Source organism: Odocoileus virginianus, chromosome 4 (assembly GCF_023699985.2).
Source record: "Odocoileus virginianus isolate 20LAN1187 ecotype Illinois chromosome 4, Ovbor_1.2, whole genome shotgun sequence".
NCBI lineage: Eukaryota > Metazoa > Chordata > Mammalia > Artiodactyla > Cervidae > Odocoileus > Odocoileus virginianus.
Window position 1 is genome coordinate 11,400,675 of NC_069677.1, and position 23,610 is coordinate 11,424,284.

Genomic DNA, 23,610 nt, shown 5'->3' on the forward strand with positions numbered 1-23,610 from the left:
TAAGGTGGGAAAATCTGATGCCTGGTTCCTACCCATAGAGATTTTGATGTTATTGGTCTGGGCTGTGGCCAGGACATGGTGACTTTTAAAGTTCTCCAGATGAACCTTATATGAGCCAAGGTTGAGAGCACTAGTCTAGTAGCATCCAAATCATCATTTCTAATGATATACTTTGAACAAGCTCATAAACATCTGATGGTAAAATTTTCTATTTACATTTTATATAAGTCATTCAATAGTCCCATCAGTAATCAACACAGAATATAATTTCCCCCAAGGGAAAGGAAAAAGTGGGGAGATGGGTGTTTTTGAGCCTATTGAATGCCAGGCCCTGTATCTCCCTTATCTTTCTCAGTCCTCTTAACAATCCCAAGGACTCAGTGTTCAGATTCCCATCTTAGGCAGGCTCAGAGGGTATTTGGAACCCAGAGACTCACTGTTAATAGGTTGCAGAGCCTGCATTCCAACCTAACTCTGTCCCCAGAACTCTCAGGTTACCTGAGTTCTTCCTTAAAGAGGCCCCTGTGTCCACTAAACAGGTATTTTGGGAATATTATATGTCAAGCACTGTGCTAGGTCCTAAAGAAGCTGAGATACATGAAATAGAAATGGCCCTGGCCCCAGGGAACCTACGTTACTATGAGAACACAGACAAGTTAGTAAAGAACTGACCTCAATGGAAGTGTTCTGACAAGGATATTTGCAGGACATTGTGGAGGTACATCAGGAAGAAATTTCAATACAGCTTTCTCTAGAGAGGCGAACAAACTATTTTGGGATGAATATATTTCATTACTTGATGGAAAAGACAAACACATCTTATTGCATCTCTGGAGAGCCCCTAAGGAAGATAGGCCTCAGATTAGATTGAAAGTAGTAATGTCAATACACAAAAATACTATTTGCTATTGATTGATGCTGCTTACCAGTTGATGGGTATTAGCTGGGACACATGTCAATGTGTTTGTGGGCACCAGGAAAGAGGCATGAGTTTCTGTTCTTGTAGGTATTGCTGGAGTAACTCTGCATGTTCCTCCCATTCACTTCATTCATGTGATGAGTTGTTGAGTGTAGAAGTGCAGTAGGCATTGTCTTCACCCATTTTATTTCCTGTTCATCTCAAAAAAAAAATATCAAGTGAAATAAATGAAAATGAAGAACTGGAGTCTCAGGGCAGGCAGGGAGCCTGTTCTAGATGGTGTTCTAAGCAGGTGGCTGGCCCCTTTGGTGAGGTACCAGGCTTAGATAGCCCATTTGCATGTGATGTGACAGGTGTGAGCCATGAGCTTCCCATAGAAAGACACTTAGCCCAAGCCCAGCATACTAAACAGCAGAGATACATGCAGAATGAAAACGAAATGGAAAAAAATCTGCATTGTGGCTGGAAGCAAGGATCTACTTCTGCAGGTGGATCTTAAATTACATTTTTAGGAAGTAAATGTGGAGGTCAAGGGTCATCCCATGATGCCTAGCACTGCAAAGGTAGAAATTTTTCTTTATCTTTTTTTATTTCAGTCAAGGAGATGCTCTACCACATCCTCTTGGTAATTGAAAATAGTAAGTGGAGGGAGTTGACTGCCAAAAGAACAAGCCATTCCCTTCTCTGTCTCCCACAGATACAGATTTTCAGGACCTGGGACTTAGAATTATGAAACCAACAGAAAAAATAAACATGGAAAGATACTGAAATTATTACATGTAACACTAGAAAAAATCTCCCACTCTCCCATATTGTCTTATATAAAACACTATTTTTGGCTCTAGAAATGAATTTCCCTTCACATGTACAGACTTTCCGTATACACTCCCACTGCATCAGACCACTGTGTTGGTGGTGGCAGTGATGAATTTCTGATGGCGTCAGTCAGAGTGAGAGGGGAGTCTCAAAAGGGCAATTTTTTTTATGTGGCCATACACTGAGATTTTTGGGCTCCTCTGAGTGTGATCTCCATGGAAGTAACTACACTTCGGCACCCTGAACCTCATGGTTAGTTGAGATTCTGTTTGTCAGTATCAGGACCACAACTGCACCAGGTCATAGATTCCAGCATATGGGCTCAGGGAGAGGATCTGGACAAAATTAAGAATCTGAGTAGCCAGGTGGAGTCAGGGATCAGAAGAAGGCAAGCAATCCAGAGTTAGGATTTTCCAAAAGCCAAGGATCTGAGCAGGGCTGAATCAGAAATAGCTGGACAGTAAGAATCAAGAAATAATGCAACTTGCATGAAGTTGGAGATAGGAGCCAAGAAGACATGAATGTCAGAAGATAGAAAGTTGAAAGTTTGAGTCAGGAACCAGGAAAGCCGTGGGACTGAGGAGCAAAACATGTTCATTGTCATCATATGTTAGATACTTTTTTATATATATACACACACACACACACACACACATATATATATATTATCTCATTTAATCCTCCCAATCAGCTCCTGAGATAGGTGGGTATGTAAAATCTCATTGTACATGTAAGGAAAGTGAAGTTTCTGAAAGTTTAGGTAACTTGCCAAGATCAGGATTCTGACTTGGGACAGGTCTCACACATTCCTGTACTCTATCATAGCAAGTAAGGAATCACAGTCAAGTCACTAGAGGAAAGAAGGACCTTGATAACTAGGCAGTGCCTTTGCTCCATCTTAGAGTTCCTTAATGACGCTTGCTGAAGCAGAAATCTGTTGGAGAAAGGCTGCTTTAGGCCTGTTGGTGATAATGTGAAAATAGGAGCGCTGGTTTGGAGAAGAGAGAAACTGTGTGCGTGTGTACATGCACGCATGTACGTGCACACATGCCTGTGTGCTGGGAGAGGTACTCCAAAAAAATAAGGCAGGGAGGTGGGGGGTTTTACACAAGGAGTGGAGCCACAGCTTCTGCCTGGTGGGTGTTGATTAGTCTCCCATCAAAGGTCAGGTGGTTGGCAGTTTATTAATAAACATTGGGAGCCCTTGTTGGTGACTGGTGGGGCTTACTAATGCTTTGAATCAGTAGAAGGATGAGCAAACTGTCCTGTGGGCACAATTTTAGTGTGGTGACTTTTCTAAATGGATAAGTACTCAATGTGTGCTAAGTCACTTCAGTCGTGTCCAACTCTTTATGACCCCATGGACTGTAGCCCACCAGGCTCCTCTTTCCATGGGATTCTCCAGGCAAGAATACTGGACTGGATTGCCTTTTCCTTCTCCAGGGGATCTTCCCCACCCAGGGATTGAACCCATGTCTCTTGTATTGGCAAGCGAATTCTTTACTGCCAAGCCACCTGGGAAGGCCAAGTACCCCTGTGATATTGCTGGGGTATGGTTATCAGGAGTGTTTGCCTGTATTTGATAAACAATAGAGTTAGTGGGTATTTCTAAGAGTGCTTTTTTAGGGAACCTGAGTAGTTGACTAATAAAATTACCACTGGCCAACTATTCTCTTCAGAATCCATTTAGCATCTAATCGTGAATTGCATCTGACCAGCTGAAAGAGAGTGTGCCTTTGGCAGAAGTTACTGAGACAGCATCTTTGGGGCTCTGTTTTGTATTTCCCAATGTAATCAAAGGCTTCGTTGTGAATATTCTGGGTGTTGGCAAGCCACCCAGTAAGGACTGCTATATGCGGTCTTGTCTAGGGATGGACTCCAGTAAACCACCTCTTTGACTCCAATTAATAAGGAGCTGATCATCTGTTAAAGAGTTGTTCCCTGGCAAAGGATCAGTTAATCCAATAGAGATGGTATGCTTTGAGCATCTCAAACAAAGGCCCATTATGGTGATTTATCCCTTTTCACAGAGTGATATGCAGAGGTTGGGAGGGTACTGGTGATGTCTTTCCAAATTCCAGCTTTCATATGCATGTTGAAGGAAATGTAGTCTTTATGGTACTACCTGGTTTTTAATTGTTTACATTTTGTTTTAATCAGGGATTGAGTTAATCTGTGAAAAAGACATTGATCTGGCAGCCCAGGTACAAGAGCTATTAGAGTTTCTCCATGAGAAACAGCATGAGTTGGAGCTCAACGCAGAGCAGACCCACAAGCGACTTGAGCAGTGCCTCCAACTGCGGCACCTCCAGGCCGAGGTCAAACAGGTGAGCCTGGCCCTCCACCTTCAGCCTGGGCTTTCCAGTTGCTGAGTCTGGTCTGGGCCTGCTCCTGGTATGGGGTAAGGCTTACAGAGCCTCAGGTGTGACCAGAACTTAGGAATAGGTAAGTTAAGGAATGGTTGTATTAGCTTCTGAAAGCTAGTCTGCTGTCTATTGACTCTAACAAATAGATCTAATGGTCCAGTGGCTCAGACTTACATCCAAATGCATTATTTCTCCGGCATACAACAATCTAAGGAGAACATCTTCTCAGGGCTTTTCCAAGTTGTCCTCATCCTCAGTCACTGAATCCATTCTCTTTCTTTCTGTCCTCGATCCTGCATAGAGTTCATGGGAAAGGCTAAGCCTTTATCATTAGATATACTTAGGCTTTAGAGCCAGACTGATTAATTTGGGGGCACCTATGTGTCTAGTAAGGACCTGACATATTCTTGATAATAAGTGGTAGCCATCATTCACTTCCCATTATTCCTTTCAGTGTGTTTGTGGTTCTTATTAAGAAAATGTTCTTGCCACATTAAAGCCAATTTTAAAGAGTTCTTACCTGTATGAGACATGATACTATCTATTCTTCTAAAGGATATTCCTGTACCATTCCTAGGGATTTATAAGAACATACACACAATGACCAATGATACATTTTAAAAATACTACATATTTATATTATAAACAGATTAAATGGGAATTTTCAGCATAATGATTGGTAACTTCCTATTTAGACAAAGTGGGATTGAAGAAATACAAATATAATTATAGTTCCATTTATTGAGTGTCATAGACCTTTTATACCTATCTCTTGACCAATCCTCACAACCATTCTCTGAAGCAAATATTACTCTCTCTTCAGAGGAAGTCACTGAAGCTTAGCAAGGTCACCAGACAAAGGTCACACTGAAGAAAGAACTCACCATCACCTTCCACATGTCCAGGAGGACTTCCTGGCAGGGTAGATCCCATAGCATTTCAGTGTTTGCTTCTTCTGCTCCAGACTCTCCCAAGCAACCCGTTTCCCCTGCTTCCTCTAGGCAGAGCCCCATCCAAAATATCATGTTCAGTAACTGCTAGAACTTTTAGATTTAAGTCTATTAATTTAGCACAGGGAACAAAAATATGTTTTATAATTATTTCTTTGTCCCTTTTATTCAAGGTATTCCTTGTTAATGCCTATGCTTTTATAGTTATTATATATTATTTATTATATGTGCAAAATTGCCTTCTCTGCTCCCTTTCTTTTCCAATCAGTGCTGAGTCCTCACATTCTGTGCTAAAGATCCATCTTGAGCACTGGTGACATCACTGGGCCCTAAGCAAAGCCAGGTCACAGCACTGCCATCCAAGTTTTTTTCAATTTAATTATCCTGGGATCACACCTGATTGTCTGGAGACATGGAGACATGTTACTCGTGGTGACATGGTGGAAATCCTAGCAGGCCCAGAGTAGGGATGAGTTTTCAAATTCTGAATCTCTTGACAGCAATGATAATAATTTCTTTCTTATTAGAAGTACTTTCTCATTTGTGATCTCAATTTAGGAGAAAAAGCCCATGAGAGAGCGTGGTGTACGTTTACTTTACAAATGAGGAACTGAGGTGTACTATAAGATGAGTGTTCCCGGGGCCTCATGGCTGCTTAGGTGAAACTTGAGCCCAGGCCTCCGAAATCCAGACCTGGGAGTTCTCCTCTGCTCTTTGTTCATGGTCATCTCAATAAACTGGATAACAGGAAAATTATTCCTAATTGACTTTTTGAGATGGAAGTACCAGACCACTTTACCTGTCTCCTGAAAAACCTGCATGCAGGTCAAGAAGCAACAGTTAGAACCAGACATGGAACAATGGACTGGTTCAAAATTGGGAAAGGAGTACAAGGCCGTATATCATCACCTTGCTTATTTAACTTATATGCAGAGTACATCATGTGAAATGCTGGGCTGGATGAATCACAAGCTAGAATCAAGATTGCTGAGAGAAATATCAACAACTTCAGATATGCAGATGATACCACTCTAATGGCAGGAAATGAAGAGGAACTAAAGAGCCTCTTGATGAAGGTGAAAGAGAAAGGTGAAAAAGCTGGCTTAAAATTCAGCATTCAAAAAACTAAGATCATGACATCTGGTCCCATCACTTCATGGAAAATAGCAGGGAAAAAAGTGGAAATGATGACAGATTTTCTTTCCTTGGGCTCCAAAATCATTGTGGATGGTGACTGTGGCCATGAAATTAAAAGACTCTTGCTCCTTGGAAAGAAAGTTATGACAAACCTAGACAGCATATTAAAAAGCAGACACATCACTTTGCCAGCCAAGGTCCATATAGTCAAAGCTATGGTTTTCCAGTAGTCGTGTGTGGATGTGAAAGTTGGACCATAAAGAAGGCTGAGTGTTGAACAGTTGATGCTTTAGAATTGTGGTGCTAGAATAGACTCTAGAGAGTCCCTTGGACTTCATGGAGATCAAACCAGTCAACCCTAAAAGAAATCAACCCTGAATATTCATTGGAAATCAACCCTGACTGATGCTGAAGCTGAAGCTCCAATATTCTGGCCACCTGAATTGAAGAGCCAACTAATTGGAAAAGAGCTTGTTGCCGGGAAAAATTGAGAGCAAGAGGAAAAGGGGGTGGCAGAGAATAAGATGGTTAGATAGAATCACCAACTCAATGAACATGAATTTGAGCCAACTCTGGGAGATAGTGAAAGACAGGGAAGCCTGGCATGCTGCAGTACATGGGGTCGCAAAGAGGTGGACATGACTTAGTGACAGAACAACAACAACATCATATAATTTTGCTTTCATTCTTTGGTTTTTTATTTATTTTTGTTACAGAATTCATAGTAGAGCCAACTTTATAATTATGGGGTTTTTTTTTACTGCAATGAAAATGGAAATGAAATTAATTTTTAACCTTCCAAGTATACATTCTGTACAGGATGGGGAGCTGAAGGATGATAGGTAGTTTGTCAAGTGGGGAAGTAGGTTAACTATATATGGATCATCCAGGTTTGACTAATTGCATACATTCCCATTCAGTATTTCATGAATTTTAGAGCAAAAAAAAGTTCTTCTGGAATTTGAAATTCCAGAAGAGAAAATTCTGGAATGAGAAAATTCCTTCTTCTTCTCTTCCCCTTGGGAAGAATGACACATGGGGGATTGTAGTTCAAAATGGTACTGGATGGCTGAGATCAGCCTTTAGGAAACCACAAGGCCTTGGCAAAGGATATCAGCCCTTGCAGGTGCTGGGGGACTGCTGTTCCGTTAAAAGGCTTTATGCCTCATTAAACAGACTTGTTCTTCTTGTCAGTGTGGGCTCTTTCTTTAGGGAGTCTTCAGAGAAGGCATTCAAGATTTGATGGAAGTTGGTGGAGCAGGAAATATTGACTTGGAAACTGTTGACACTTGGAAGAGGGAGTTAATTTAGATGTCAGTATTGATCATGTGGGCTAAATTTAGACACCAGCTTGAGAGTTTCTCTTTGGAATGTACTCTCAAAAAAAAAAAAAAAAAGGACACCTTAATTGAAGTGCCATTAATAGAGACAGAAAGGGAGAGGACAACAGTGTGTTATGTCTCTGTCATTATAGCTCAGAGGTTAAAGGTTTAGATTTGGCCTTCATAACCTATGTGCAGTTATACCACAGTTGTATTAAACTGGGGCTCTGAGGAGCAATGATATCACAGACATTGACTAAAAATAATTTTCAAGTATTTAGAACAAATGAAACTGATTAATGCAACTGATTTGCTTTCTGAGGGATTACTTAGGACTTTGTATCTAAGATAAATGGCCCCAGTCTTGAAGGGAAACCACTCCCCTGATTCCCATGGTCCAGGGCCCTAGACCACCCAGATACTCCCTTTCTTCTAGAAAAATTGTTAAGATTATTCTCCAGACCCCACAAAATGCTCTGATTGTTTTCCAGGAAAATTGCTACTCTTGTAAGGATGACCTCACATTTATTAGATAATTGAGGGAGATTTGAAAAACCTATTTAGTGGGTATAAAACTAAATGAATGCCCATATGTATTCCTGCAGAGCCATGCATTTAGCAGAAAATAGGCCAAAATGGATTTGTAGGATGTTGGAGCTCTGAGCTATGGGAAAATAAATTGTACTTGTTTGTCTACTAAAGACATTGACTTAAATTATCCCTGTGGACTAAATACTGGCCAATATTTGGACATGATCAAGATAGGAATTTAAAACAAAGGAGAAAATATTACCTTCTCCTCATATTCTTATAGAAAATACCATTTAATTCTGTTCATTGTACATAAAAATTCAAAGGAGTGGGAGTAGTACCGAAAGATAGACAGCCATAGGGACAAGTATCATCCATTTGTTTCAAAATGGAGATAATTAAGAAGACACACCATCAGAGTCTATAATATCATGAAAGATAAACACATATCTCATAAATTGTAAATTTTTTTAACTAAGAAATACTAGAAATATAACAGGCTCCCAGTTAACCACCTGAGAGGCTGACGGTTTCCCTGTGGTTAGAGTTTCAGAAGTGACTGTGCCTTGTGATAAATCATCTGCAGTAGCAAGAGCCTAATAGGTTTCCTGTCAGTGTGACCTAGAGAACACAGTCATAGCCAAGGCAGCTTCCACAACCTACGTGGGCACAGGGTCCAGCTTGCCCAGCTTAGGTGGCATCATCATTTTGGACATTCACATCCAGTTAACCAAATCCATCCTTCTCCTGAGTCAGGGTTATCTGAGCTTCCTTGGCCTAATGAAGCAGTAGATCTCTATGTTCAGTCCCACCTCAGTCTGACTGAGCTGAATTGGTGACCTAACTCCCAAGTCCCCAAGGAGCAATACTCTTCCCAGCCCTCATTTCTGCAGGGCTATGTTTCTCTGTTATCCTGTGGTTATAGAGACAGCCTCTGAATTTTGAAAGGAGTATGGAATATTATGGCTCCAAGTGACCTTTAAATACCATATAACCTATTGGTAAACTATGGTCCAAGATGAATGATCTATGTAAAACATGCATTTATAGGATTACATCTTATGGTTTACAAAATACTTTTACAGTAATTATTTTATTTCATCTATACCTTGTGATTTACCATTTTACAGAGAAGAAAACTGAGCTTCGGGGAGATTAAATGATGTTTTGAAAATCAAATAGCTCAAGATTAGTGGGGCCAATATTTCTCATGTTTGTTACAAAATTTCTTCTACTACCTTTCTCTCATTTGGATGCTCACAGAGAATAAATAACCAATTTTATGAACCAGGAAGATAAATATAACAGTAATGGAAAATTATACCAACAAGATTATTGATCAGAGCCCAAAGACTGATGATAAGAAAACAGCTAAGTTATCTGTATCTCATCAGAATATAGAAATAAACTCTGCAAATACTAGAATATAAGTTGGTATTCCCAAACTCTTTTTCTTCTCATTGTGAAAGATATAATTGGAGAATCATAGTTTGGTTTGTCTCAAAACTAAAAATCACCACTATCAGCAGGCTTTGCCTTTTACAGTATGCTACATCAACCCTGATACAGGAAGGAAAGATATCCTACCTTTACAGTTGAAAAAGCTGTGGCTCAGAGGAGTTAAGTGGCTTTACCAGGTAGAAACAAAGCCAGGTGTTTTGACTTAAGATTCTGTGTTCTTTAAACATGGTCTCAGTTCTGCTTCTAGGACTGAGTCCAGGACTTCAACATGGGAGATTTGATTCTAGGAAGATAAAAATGCTTGTAGTTTAATCATTGGCATCAGTCCCACCCCTGAACCAAGCCATTGATTAAACTGCCATGCATTTTTGTCTTCCTAAAATCAAATTTCCTATTTAAAGTCCTGGAATGCCTTTATAAACAACATTTGGGAAATAAAAATGAACAAGGATATCAAGGATACAGCATGATTTAATGTAAGATGCAGAGACTAAAACCTATCATATTTCTAAATGGAGAATCTGGTAGATGGAGATCCCACAACTATAGCTATAACTAATGTTTTCAGTTGGCTGAAAATAGAGAGAAAAATATTCCACTAAGACTCAAGAGGCCCAGAGGGAGTCAGATTGCCCCCCGACAAGCATTGATTTGTGATGCACATTGAGAAAATGTTTATCTGACACCCTCAAATGAATCCTGAACCAAGCAAGATGTGATGAATCATGGCAGAAGGACTTACATAGTTCAGAAATATAAATTATGAGCTCAATTTTCCAAAGGAGTGAAGCATTTGGTCATGCAATCTGTGTATGCATGTACCCAAACTTACAGCCAGCTTTTAGAAATCATAAGCGCCTCTAGTCAGCCAACTACAGTGCACCAGTGGCATCAGAGATTTCACACATACACTCTGAACAGTTATTTCCTGCAACTAATTGCTTTACAGATTGGTATCTCATCTGCAATCTGCCAGACTGCCCATAAATTAACATCTCAGTCCAAATAGCCCAGCCTCAGTGGGATTTATGTCCCAATGTTATCCATGCACAATATGGCATCAGTCATTTTCTGCCCAAGGAGGACATTTGAGAAATGCCAGTGAGGGTTATGGAAAAGGAGACTAGGATTAGTATTTTTTAATTGTTTAACATGAGGAAGTTGAGAGAAGAAAAAAAAAAAATCTCAAAAACTCTGAAACAGATTGTGATGTCTTCTGCTTTGCCTTGAGGGAACAGATGGATGGTATTTACTGATCTTGAAATTTCAGAAGAACTTTTATTTCCTCTCCAAGCAAACTCTCAGACTCTTGAATAAAGCAAATATTTGGCAATTTTCTGATGACCAGACACAAGGTAGACTTTCAAGGCCTAATACTTCCAGTTTGATTATTTCCACCAGACTCTATTAGCTGGGTAATTGCCACATTTCCATTTCAGCTAGGACTGTCTAGACAGTATCAGCTGTTTCTCCTTCTATTCTAATATTCTCTAGCTGAATTTTCTTTCCCCCAGTTCTAAATTAAAGTCACCTAGAAATCTTACTCAGCCTAGCCATAACCTCTAAATACTTTTAATCAATTATAACATACTCTTCCATTTTCTGATGATCGAGTGTATGGGTGATTCATACTATTTTGCTTGTTTTCTTTTTCCTCCCTTTGGGTTGTTTAACCAATCAAAGCTAAAACTTGTCTACTCTTGGCTGTTTTGCAAACCATAGGAGGCTGGACCCACTTTTCAGGTGTGACTTGGATATTTTCCACAGTAACTTGGATATTTTCACTCTTTCAAAAATGTTACTGCATACATGTCATATGAAAAGCACTATGCTAGGCACTGAGTGAGATTATAATATGACTCATGTGTTAATCAAGTCTTCCAGAAGTTTACATTCTAATGAGGGGAGATGAAACATAGGTCAAAATAACCAAATAAGGCAGACTTTCGTGGGTTCTGTAGAATGGTCTGGTTTCACTAGATGATGAAGAGATTGTTTCTAATAGGTATGGTGAGATATAGAAGATTTCAAGCAGTTGTTGGCCTTAAAAAAGGAAAGGATACCATACTGATATTCCATACATATGGAATTTATTTATTTTTACCATACTGTGTTCCAGAAGGAACTTCAAAAACATACCTACAGTGCAATCAGATAAAGTAATGTTTAAGTAGCTGAGGAGACTGGGATTGAAGAGTGATAAGGGTAGGAAAGAAAATGTGAAGCTTGGAATGAGATTGGTACTTAACAATAAATACCTTATGGCACAGGGATAAATATCTTATTCCAGATAAATTTGGAAAGATTTTACTCATCCAGATCCTTCCTATCTTCTCTTCATTGTGGGTAGGAGATAGTGAGCTGTCTGACTGAAGGCCATTCACCTGTGCTGTTGTCCCAACTCCCTAGGTCCTGGGATGGATCCGCAATGGGGAGTCAATGCTCAATGCCAGCCTGGTCAATGCCAGCTCTTTGTCTGAAGCAGAGCAGCTACAGCGGGAGCACGAGCAGTTCCAACTAGCCATCGAGGTAACACCCAAATCTGACTGCACTGTCCTCCCTTCCCTTCTCTGCTCTGCAACTTAGGCAGGATGATTCCTCAAGATGTGGGTTTTCCTTTATGTGGTTAAGCCATTACTCTTTCTTATGAAATGGGCCAGGTAGCTTCCTTATCACCCAGGAATTGGAGAAGCAAATCCAGGGCTTCATCACCTCAAGGAAGCCTGGTATTAGAAGACAAGTATTCACACTCCAAATGTGATCTTTTTTATTAGTACCTTTAACCTTCAAGTCCCCTGGTCCATTGAGTCTTTTAATACTTTATGATCTATGCATCATGTGAAAATATTAAGCTAAAAGGTTAGAAGTCACTTCCAGTTGAAGCTCACTCAGAATTGAGGATAAACAACTGTAGAAGTCATTAGTAAATTAGAATTCCATTTTTAAACATTTGATTTACATGTAACATTTAGATTTCATTGTCAAATCTGCCTTTTAACAACAGCAGTGAATACAGGAGCGGACTGCACTGGAGAGTTTGTTTCATTGAAAGTAGTTATTCAATAATGCTGGTGGAAGTCATATTTAAAGAATAAACTAAAATCAGAAATTTACCAACCAAGGCTATTTTAAAATAAAATTCCACTTGTGATAGTCTAATATGAATTTTGTCTTGCTTTAAATAATATCTTTAATCATCCTTTGTACTGGAACATTTCCTTCCCAAAGAGACTTGAGCTGATTGCTCTAGAACAGTATGGGGAAAGAGTAGGAAATGGGACATGGGAACTATGTTAAAAATAAGTTCAGTACCAATGGGAAAAGAGATGAAGAAAGAAAACCTCGAAGACCTGCATCACTTGTGGTTCAGTATAGAACTTAACCCACTTTTGAATGTGTAAGAAGTGCAAAGGTATTGTCTTCTACTAAAGAAACACAACAATGATAAAATCTTAACTGTCTGTGTCATTAAGTTTATCTTCAATACAGTGATCCAACTGATTGCTAGCCATTTTTAAACTAGTACTGATGGATTTCAGCCATTTAATTTTTGAAAAGCTTTCTTGTATGTGAAAATGTAGCATTAACATGAATGTCATACTTCTCTAAGATGTCTGATAATGTCTTAGGAAATATTGCAGTTTACTGGCACACCCAAATATTAGAATGTTAGGATCTATTCATTGTAAAGGAAAACTCAAGATTGAGATTATAATAAAAAATTAGGCCCACAGTGGTCAAAGCCCCATTGAGAGGCAGCAATGAAGAAAATGAAAGTTGGACAGTCACATTCAAGGCTTGACATGAACCTTTGAGAGATGCTAGGCAAAGAAAGGACAGCTCTTAGCCATACCTCCTCCTTATTTATCTTAAATGTGGAAGTTTACCTGTCCTGTCAGGTAATTCAATTTTCAGTCCCTTAATTAGATGTTGAGCTAGAAAAATCAAGTGTTGTGACACACTTGAGCATCTCAATGAGCTAGTAGAAAATAGTGGGTGAATCCGTTAGTAATGTTACTGAAATAACTAAATTCTGACTTGCTTATGCCGTATATACAAATTTGTATTAGATGATGTTGCATCCTTACAGAATAAAGGCTTACTAAGCATCTGTGTCTCTAATTTCATGGATGCAACTTGATCAAATATTCCTAGGATATATGTTGAGATATAAACCCCTGTAGAATTTGTGGACTCAAGAGGATGTAACAAAACAAATAGGATTTCTAGTAGATCTTGGGAATGGAAGGTAGGCAGGGTCTGCATCTTGGCTAGAATAATGACAAGAACAGAGCCAGAATTTAAACATATGCTCCTTCTCCAGGTGGCATTATGCTTCTCTCTAAATATGTCAATTTAGACCAGGTTCTGCACTGGGGGAACAGATGCCAGGTAGGATGTAAGCAATTTGATAGGAGATTTAACTATAGCCTGGTTTTATTTAACCCATTTTGATACGGTCCTTACAGTGATAGGGAACATAATTTGACTTCTTGGGCCCTAAGAAAGAACCCTGGCCTCTAGAAGGGAAAATAAAATAGCTCTGTGTAAGACAATTATTGTTAGAACTAAGACTCTTTTGAGAGTAAAAGTGGGAATTAATAATAACTAAGCCAGAAAAATCAGCATGGCCTAGAACTCTCATGGGAAAACCAAGATGTTTGCTCTCCCTAGCTTAATTGGCCTCATCTGTCTGAAGGTTTTGGTCTCCTTAAAGAAGGTCAGAATGTTTACCTTAAGTTTCCTTGGTTACAGAAAAACTTCCCCAGAGCCATTCAGAATGCAAAGCAGTAGACAGCTCTCCAGAAATACAGCTTTACAGATTCGTATTTGTTAGTATCCAAATGTTGTGGCTGATGTGTCTTCAAGAACTGGGAACTTCACAGAGGCACCCTTGATGTTATAACCTTTTTAAAAATCCATTTTTATTTGAATTCCTCTTATGCATTCTGAGCATAAGCACTAAGACAGTAGTTAAAACTGGATAATAAATTCAATTGATTTGGTTTGGTTTTCTTCCATGTCCTCCTACTAAATATGAACATCCTTGATAATCTATGTCTCAAAGACATAGCACTCAATAAGATTAGATAATAGTAGAAATAAATGCAAAATAATGACTCAAGTTTAGTGAAGCAGAGATTATGTCATATGCCTAAGAGTTTATCATTTAGGAAATTAAAGGGAAGAAGAGGCTCCCAGGACTATTAGATATTAATGAGTTTCAGAATAAGGAAGAGGATTTGTTACATAGCATAAATTGTAAGAAAATTAAAGTTACTCCTCTACTCTGAGAAAAGGGTACAACAAAGGTTTATGATGACAATTATATGCTGGTTTTATATATTGAGGAGAGACAAGATAATTATCAGAGTCACTAATTCCACTTGGTGAGCCCCTCCTCTGAATGAGAAACTGTAGATACCATTCTAATTGCTAGATATGAAGTGATGTGGTGTGATATGGTGGACAGAAATTTGGGAATAGGTCAAACCTGAATCTGATTTCATCACTTCCTTGTATGTACATTTTTGGGCAAGTACCTTGATCAACCTGAGCCTTAGTTTCTTAATCTGTAAAGTGGGAATAAGAATATCCACCTGTAGTAGTGTCATAAGAACTAGAAAAATTCATAAGTACAGTGCCTAGCACAGAATATACACATGACTAAATGGCTTTTAAAGAGATTTTTTAAAACAGTCCTTGCGTTGAGTTTCATTAAGTAGGGAAAATCAGCCAAGTGTTAGATGGGTGATATAGGCATTCAGAAGAGGGTAGTTTTTAGTAAGTCTCAGGCTATCCAGAAAGGTTTTTTTTTTTTTTGAAGGAGGTCAGAGCTGAGCTGAGTGTCCAAGGGAATAGATGAGAACTCTGGAAGTGAACCAAAACCAAGAATGGACCTGAGGGTACTTCTACATTTAGGAGACAGGAAAAGAAAATGGTACCAATAAGTAAAACAGAGAAAGAAACCAAAGATTTGTAATGGATTATTTCCACTTGTTTATTTTTTCTAACTTCAAGTAGCAATTAGGAAGATTGCTACATGATAAGAATGTGCTCATCAGGACTGAAGGCTGAATCAGTGGCAAAGTAAGGGAATAAAGGAGTCTAGGTTGCTATAGGAGGTCTTGCTAACATAGCTAACGCTGAGGACAGATTCAGCAGAGGGGAAAGGGCAGCCAGAAGGTAGTTGATAGGCTGTGTAGACTGCAATTTGGGACGAAGGTAAAGGGGGAGGTAGAGGTGAAAAGAAGGGAGGTTGTATTCACACACAGGCAGTACTTGAATGGATTTGCTCTGGGGAACTGTCCCTGCACTGCAGCCCAAGAAGAGCAGAAATCATTCAGGAGTAAGGTGCTGGACTTCTAGCTGCTCTTTTCCACTGTCAGCTAAGCTATCCTTTCCTGAAAGTGCAAAGGCCAAACTCATACTATGTCATTGGGTTGAAATGATCCCAGTAGCTGAAGTTGGGTTAATATTAGCTGGTTGAAGTCATATGGCTCATCCACATCAGTCTTTTATTTTAATAAATTGTATTTATTTGGCTGTCTCCCTGCCACCCAGTTCTCCAACTTATTCTCCCCACCTCCTTCAGTTAAAGTGAACTCAGAGGATGCAAACCACACTTACCCTGAATAAGAAAACAAACCTTCTGCAGTATAGATGATCCTAAAGGCAAATGTAAATAATGTAGTAATGCAGGATTATATGTTAAACTGAATTATCTTCTGTACTATTCTGTTCCCTTGGTAACTAAGAGATGGTGTAAGATTCTACTCTCCTGCTTTACTAACCTGTCAAATGTCTTCCTTCTACTAGAACCATTTTGAAAATGATCATTCATGTTTAAAATGATTGCACTGTTGGTTGAGACTTGTATTACATGGGGATTTTTTTATGTGCTATGTTTATTTGATCTGTAGAGTGGGACTACAGCAATAGCCTCCTCTGAAAACTGATGATGAATAATTTTATGATTAGATTTGAAAAGGAGATTTAATTAATGTTTGAGTCAATCAGGAAGCAGATTTATACACAACTGTGTTTCTCTAGCACAGAAACTAAAATGTCTTTAAAACGAAGAGTGATGCAAATAAATGAGAATGGGGTAGGGACAGGAGTTAGGGACCTAAGCAGTTAGTTAATGAAAACGTTTGATATTCATTTTTAAAGTATGCTTTTAAAACAGTGATGACAACATGTTTGAATCAGTCATTTAAAGCTCTTTAACTTTTCTGCATCTTTCCACTCACGCCTCACTCCACCCCTTCCCATACCACGCCTGGGTTGTTCCCACGGACCTCTCTCTCCTCCCCTTGTGCCCAGTCCCTCTTTCATGCCACTTCCTTGCAGAAGACACACCAGAGCGCCCTGCAGGTTCAGCAGAAAGCTGAGGCGCTGCTCCAGGCTGGCCACTATGATGCAGATGCCATCCGGGAATGTGCTGAGAAGGTGGCCCTCCACTGGCAGCAACTCATGCTCAAGATGGAAGACCGACTGAAACTGGTCAATGCCTCAGTGGCCTTTTATAAAACTTCTGAGCAGGTGAGGGAGAGGGCTGTGTGGGCCTGAGACCAATGGAGGGCAGTTTTCTGCCACATGTGGCAAATATGTAGGATCTACCTTAGCAAGAAGCCAATCCTCTCAGCACTAGCCTATGAAATGCACAGGAGAGTACAAGAATGATTTGTGGAAATACCATGTTTTGCTTCTGTATAATTATTTCCATTAAAGGAGTGGACCATGTGATTTGTTTCTTATAAATTTCTCAAACTCAACTAGATGTAGGTGTTGAAGTAGAAATTGGATGGGCATATGCTGAATGCTAGGTTTCGATGATATACCAGTTAGCTCTGGCCACAATAATGCTGTATAACAAATCACCCCCAAACCCAGTGGTGTAAAACAATAAACATCTATTTTTGCTTAGGTATCTAGTATTCAGCTGATCTTGGCTGAGCATAGTAAAACTAGGCTCCAAGCTACAGGTTGGGTCTAGATCTGTTCCTGTATTTCTCTTCCTTCTTGACTAGCAGATATTTGAGTCACATTTATGGTGAAAGGCAGGGGTGCAAGAGCCCAAAATCTAGTGTGCAAGTGCATTTCAAGTTTGCCTGTGTCACGTGCTGTAACACCCTTTGGGCCAAAACAAGTCACGTGGTCAAGCCAACATGAGTGAAGTATGCCTCCTGTGAGGATTGTGAAAAGGGAGTGATGAGTTATTGAACACAGTTTAATCTACCACAATAGGGAACTGTGCACTGCTTGAAAAACACACAGTTCTTTCATTCATGGGATTCCCAGTCTAGTACAGGAAACACAGCTCTCTGTCATTAGAGAACTGTGAGCCTAACTAGTAGGATGGTGCAGCTGTGGAAGAAAAGGCAGGAGATACCTACTTCAGGGCCATAAAGTTGCAAACTCATTATTAATATATCTGTACAGTAATATGTACAAGGGTTAAGAGGCTTTTTAAATGATTTGGGTGCTGTTATGGGACTCTTTTCATGAAATAGATGTTTAAGACAGGATAACTCCCTGGTAGAAATAGATCAGAGAAACGTTTAAAGGGACCATGGGAAAGTCTGTCTCAGAGCGGGTGTAACCTGTCAGTGGGCCCTGCAGCCAGCATTCATCTTTACACCTTCTCTCAGTCCTCCTTTCAAGCATTTCAGAGAGATGGTGTCTTAGATGGCCTCAGAAGTGAGAGCAGAAGACTAACATAATAAAGAACTTCTCCAGTTGATTTATAAATTAAGCACAGCCCAGTCACACCTCAGCAAGCTTTTTTTAAAAATAGAAATTGATATGCTAATTCTAAGATTTACACAGATATGTGAAGAACCTAGAATAGCCAAAAACAGTCTTGACAAAGAACAACATTGGAGGCTTTATACTACCTGACTTTAAGGCTCTAAAGCTGTAGTTGATCAAGACAAAATGGTAGTGGTGTGAGAACAGACACAATGGAACAGAGTAGAGGTCCCAGAAGTAGACCTACATATATAGTCAATTGATTCTTGAAAAAGCAATTCAACAAGTAAAGTTTTTTAAACAAATGGTGCTGGACAACTGACTGTCCATATGAAAAAAATGAGGCTTAATCCCTTTGTGATATCATATATAGTTTTTTATTTGAGATGGCTCAAGATGCTGAAGGGGACAAAACACTAGATTAAGAGTCAGGAAATGTGACCCTGAACTGACCTTACCAAAGGTCACTTTATCTCTCTAGATTTTTGATTCTTCACCTATTAAATTAAATGACTTATACTGGGTAATCTTTCCATTTCTTCTAGCTCCCAAACTGATTGGTTTTAAAACTAATACTACCTTGGTACAGGTGTTAAGCACTCATTTTCTTAAAGTTGTTGCATGTGTATAATCTGTTTTCTCTGAAGATGTGAGCCTCCTGCTTGTTTTGAGGCCTTGCCTCAAGAGAGATGAGTGGTGCTAAAGAAACTACCTGGAATTCAGGGATAGGCCTTCTCATGGCATGGGAAGCATGTTGGCAATGGGAGTGTTCTGCTTTGGACATCTTTCAGCTTATTTTTCAGTTCAGTTCATAACTCATAAAGTATCCTATCCAATGCCACGTCATTTACCAAAAGAGATGACTTTCTCAGATAGAAGAGATCAAGGATCGTTAGAGCCACTTTCCCCTGCCGCCCTAGCCAGGCAAGTAACCATAGATTGTTGAAGGAAAGTATAGAAATGGTTTCTATTTTCTGCATCCTTCCTTAATCCCTGACAGTAGGCTGCGCTGTGTCTCCTACTGATGCACCCAACCTCACTATCCTTCCAAGCCCCATTTGAAATGCTTGTGGTCTTTTGAATTTGTCTATAAGGTCAATTAGAGCATGGCCTCCCAGACTGTTTAGAACTGAAAAACCATCTTAACTATCTTTTAAGTTAACCCGAATTTGTTATTTCTCTGAAAGAAATATACATTTTGCAATAGCAGGCCTGGAGATGTCATTGCTTTATGGTAGCACCTTGAAATGTTTTTGTTGGAATATTTTTCCCAGGGAGGGGAAAGATAGCATTCACTTATGCTCCATAAATCACACAACATAGGCAACTTCCTCCTTTACCTCTACTTGAGGCTACTTCCTGTAGGACAAGTACAGATGGCTGGGAAACTCAAATATCTTCCCCAAACCTCCTTTTCCTGTTCCACCTAATTCATAGGTTATCATAAGATTATAGCAAGTTAATATATAAAAACACTTTGAAACTCCCCAAATTACTAGTCTTTACTCCTTTCTTTCTGTGTACACTATCCCTAGGTGATGTCATCAATCCCTGTAGCCTTCAACCATCAGCTGTCAGAAGATGATTCCAAAGTCCATACCTCAGTTGTAATCTGTCTTCCAAACTCCAGACACTGGATTCTCACTGCCTCCCGGACTTTTTCTTAGACATCTCAGGGGGTACTGCACACCTAAGGCCACAAATTGGATTTTGAATGAAAAATGTCATTTACAATAGGGGTCTCTAAGCTAATGGTCCTTATAAAATACTTCTTAAACAATTACTGAGTCTTTTCATCCATGATTCATTAGGTCTGTAGTGTCCTGGAGAGCTTAGAGCAAGAATACCGAAGAGATGAGGACTGGTGTGGTGGACGAGATAAATTGGGGCCAGCAACAGAGATCGACCACGTCATTCCACTCATCAGTAAACATTTGGAACAAAAGGAAGCCTTTCTTAAGGTCAGAACACATTGTCATCAAGTTCTGGGACTTTGGCCTTGTTTTTCATCTACTGTCTCCCTTTCTCGCTGTCTCCCCCTCCTTTTCTTCCTCCTCCCCTCTTCCTCCTTTCTGCATCTGTCTCTCTGTCTCCTCCTCCTCCTCTTCCTTTTTTTCTCCTCTGCCTCTGTCTCTTTCTTTCCCTCTCTCTCTCACTGCTTCGCGTGGGGTTCCCACACCTCTGTATTTTCTAGTTTCTTATCTAAAGGGAGTCATTTGTAAAGAGGATATTTGGAAGGTTGAAAAGTTACACTTCAAACATTATTTCTCTCAACACTTTTTGTATAATTAGGTAATTAGAATGCTCAATTTCTGCTGGTGCTGTGTACAAATATCCTGATATCCCATTGATGTTTACTGAGGAAAATACATACTTTCACTTAGTTATGTTTTATCTGTAAAAGTATTTTAATTTAAATATATAAGCCTAGATAGAAAACTATTAAAATACATCTTTATAATTGGATGACACAAAATTTAGGGCAAGAGTTTTAAAAAATATGTTTAGACATTTATTTATCAATCTAACAATTACCAATTACCAATAAATGTGACATTGTTTATTCTGTGTATGAAGAGAGAATTACCTAGCTTCCCAGGGGAGAAACACAGTCCAGCTCTCAACAGCTTTTAGTTGGTGTGGGAAGACCTCCTAAGCCTGTTTCCTTCTGCCTTTGATCTTCTCTCTGACAGAGCCTTCAGTGTGAAAACTTTTCCAAAGGCTCCATTTACTCTCAAATTCCTTGCTTTCATGTTCTACTTCCTTTCAGGTTTCTGAAAGCACATTGGAGAATTTTTATACTCTAACATGTTGCCACTCATTTTCTACAATTCTGTCATTAACTGCTTTTCTTTTATTAGGGGTTTTCTCTACTTGACCACCTCTTTAAGTTTTATTTTTATTCTTTTTTAAAGATGACCTCCTGCTGCTCTTCTCCCATCTATCTAGTATCTGCACCTGCATTTGATCAGAACCTTTAGTAATCAGCTCTTACTAATAAGATTAAATAGAAATTCTTCCATATAGGGCTTGAGATGATTTTAAAAGTCTTCCCTCTGATAAAACAAAGTTTAAAATGAAACAATTTAAGTAGAGCATGTCAAAGTTTTTAAATAGAGGTATAAAGGTATTTCTTCATAAAATCAAATGACTTTTTTGAAGAAGGAAAAAAAAAAAAGTTCTGATGTTTTCCAGATGTGCCTAAAACCATAGTTGAGAAACTCTGTTGTTGTAGGAATTACAAGCCCAATGAACAGAAGATTAAGCTCTCTGCTTATATACATTAGTTGATGTATTTTGGATTCTTTAGCTTTGGACTGCTATCCAGCTGTTAAATTCATGGGCCTCAGGGTGGTAGGACCATGATCAATCTTACCAGAGCTCCCAGAAACTGTTATTGTGAAAGCAACATTTAAAATAATTTTTTAACACGTAATTTGTAGAATCAGATGCGAAATATAAAGAAGCTTAGTTTTTACCATATGATTTGTAGAATCAGATGCTAAGTATAAAAAAGTTTAGAAGTTAACAATTTTGTTTAGAGATAATTTAGTTCTGAAAGCAGTGGACTGAAAATTAATGGACTAACTTTTATTACTTCTACCAACAGGAAAAATATTGCTTTGTAAAGAAATTTCAGAAAATCTCTAGTCTTGAGAGAAACTAGAAGCACTCTATCAGTAGACCTAGATTCTAGTCCTGACTTGCTCATGACTCCTGCTCTTGCTGGGCCCTAGCCTCCATCTGGTACAGCAACATGGGACAAACCTGTTCTCTCTGCTTCACTGCTCTTATGAGCCTTAAGGGGGTGGTACAATGGCTCTTACTCTTTTACATGATATATTTTGCCCAGCAATAGGATGTTTATTAATCTTACTGAGGTGGAGGTGGGTTTTATAGACAAACATGTTTCTTTTTTTTTTTTTTTAATTTTTTTTTCCCATTTATTTTTATTAGTTGGAGGCTAATTACTTTACATCATTGCAGTAGTTTTTGTCATACATTGAAATGAATTAGCCATGGATTTACATGTATTCCCCATCCCGGTCCCCCCTCCCACCTCCCTCTCCACCCGATCCCTCTGGGTCTTCCTAGTGCACCAGGCCCGAGCACTTGTCTCATGCACCCAACCGACAAACATGTTTCTAAAATGTGGGTAATTTCCATTTATATTTGGAACGTGTGGTTAATAGGTTTGATTACTGAATTTGCTTTCTTGAGTCTAAATTAAGCTAATGTTAAAGTGGCTTACACCAAGGTCATATATGAGGGACTCTTATATGTGGCAGAGGGAAATCAGCCTGAAAGTGATGGTGGTCATGCTGAATCAATACATGTAGTAGTCAAGGAGTAGCTGATTTCTTTTTTTCACTTGTGATGGAAAGGGGAGAGGAATAGGGAGCTTTTCTTTGTTAAGTTTTTCACTTAAAAGAATAAGTAAACCTCTTCCATTAGAACTGGAACATCCATGTTGCTCCAGTTGGCCTCCAGGACTCTGCTCAGCCAGAGCCCCAGAAGCCTCATTGCCAGCATCCCTCCTCTGGTGTCTTAGATCATATGTACCTCTGGACTGGGACTTACGTGTGCGACTTCACACTTTGTCTCTCTCAGGCCTGCACCCTGGCACGGCGGAATGCTGAGGTCTTTCTCAAGTACATCCATAGGAACAACGTCAGCATGCCCAGTGCTGCCAGCCACACCCGAGGACCCGAACAGCAAGTGAAAGGTCAGTGTGAGCCCTGCCAGCCTGAACCCACTCCAGCCACATGGACCAGAGCTTGGTACCTGGTCTTCATGTGACTTAAGATTTCCTGGTTCTTCTCCTTAGATAAGAAAAAGTGTGATGTGGGATGGTATGGATAGTGGCAATTCATCATGCATCAAAATTTGGAATGGGAAAATGACTATAAAATTTCCCCAAATATATTTTGTTTTATCTTAAAGTTTCAGTTTGGTTCAGTTCAGTCGTGTCTGACTCTGTGCGACCCCATGGATTGCAGCACGCCAGGCCTCCCTGTCCATCACCAACTCCTGGAATTTACCCAAACTCATGTCCATTGAGTCAGGCATGCCATCTAACCATCTCATCCTCTGTCGTCACCTTCTCCTCCTGCCTTCAATCTTTCCCAGCATCAGGGTCTTTTCCAATGAGTCAGCTCTTCACATCAGGTGGCCAAAGTATTGGAGTTTCAGCTTCAACATCAGTCCTTCCAATGAACACTCAGAACTGATCTCCTTTCGGATGAACTGGTTGGATCTCCTTGCAGTCCAAGAGACTCTCAAGAGTCTTCTCCAACACCATAGTTCAAAACCATCAATTCTTCTGGTAGGCTACATTCCATGGGGTCCCAAAG

At 39.5% G+C, this 23,610-nt stretch overlaps 1 protein-coding gene across 21 annotated transcripts in view; it reads left to right on the plus strand.

Annotated features, from left to right (window-relative positions):
- The window catches only part of KALRN (kalirin RhoGEF kinase), a 668,360-nt gene that overhangs the window by 384,018 nt on the left and 260,732 nt on the right, over positions 1–23,610 (plus strand). For 14 of the 21 annotated variants that reach the window (XM_070466100.1, XM_070466108.1, XM_070466101.1 and 11 more), the window contains exons 15-19: positions 3,896–4,062; positions 11,912–12,031; positions 16,829–17,047; positions 20,068–20,217; positions 22,868–22,982. In XM_070466100.1, the coding sequence (XP_070322201.1) occupies positions 3,896–4,062; positions 11,912–12,031; positions 16,829–17,047; positions 20,068–20,217; positions 22,868–22,982 (771 nt within the window). The remainder of the gene's footprint in view (positions 1–3,895; positions 4,063–11,911; positions 12,032–16,828; positions 17,048–20,067; positions 20,218–22,867; positions 22,983–23,610) is intronic. The other 7 variants (XM_070466104.1, XM_070466107.1, XM_070466122.1 and 4 more) reach the window with 1 other exon arrangement.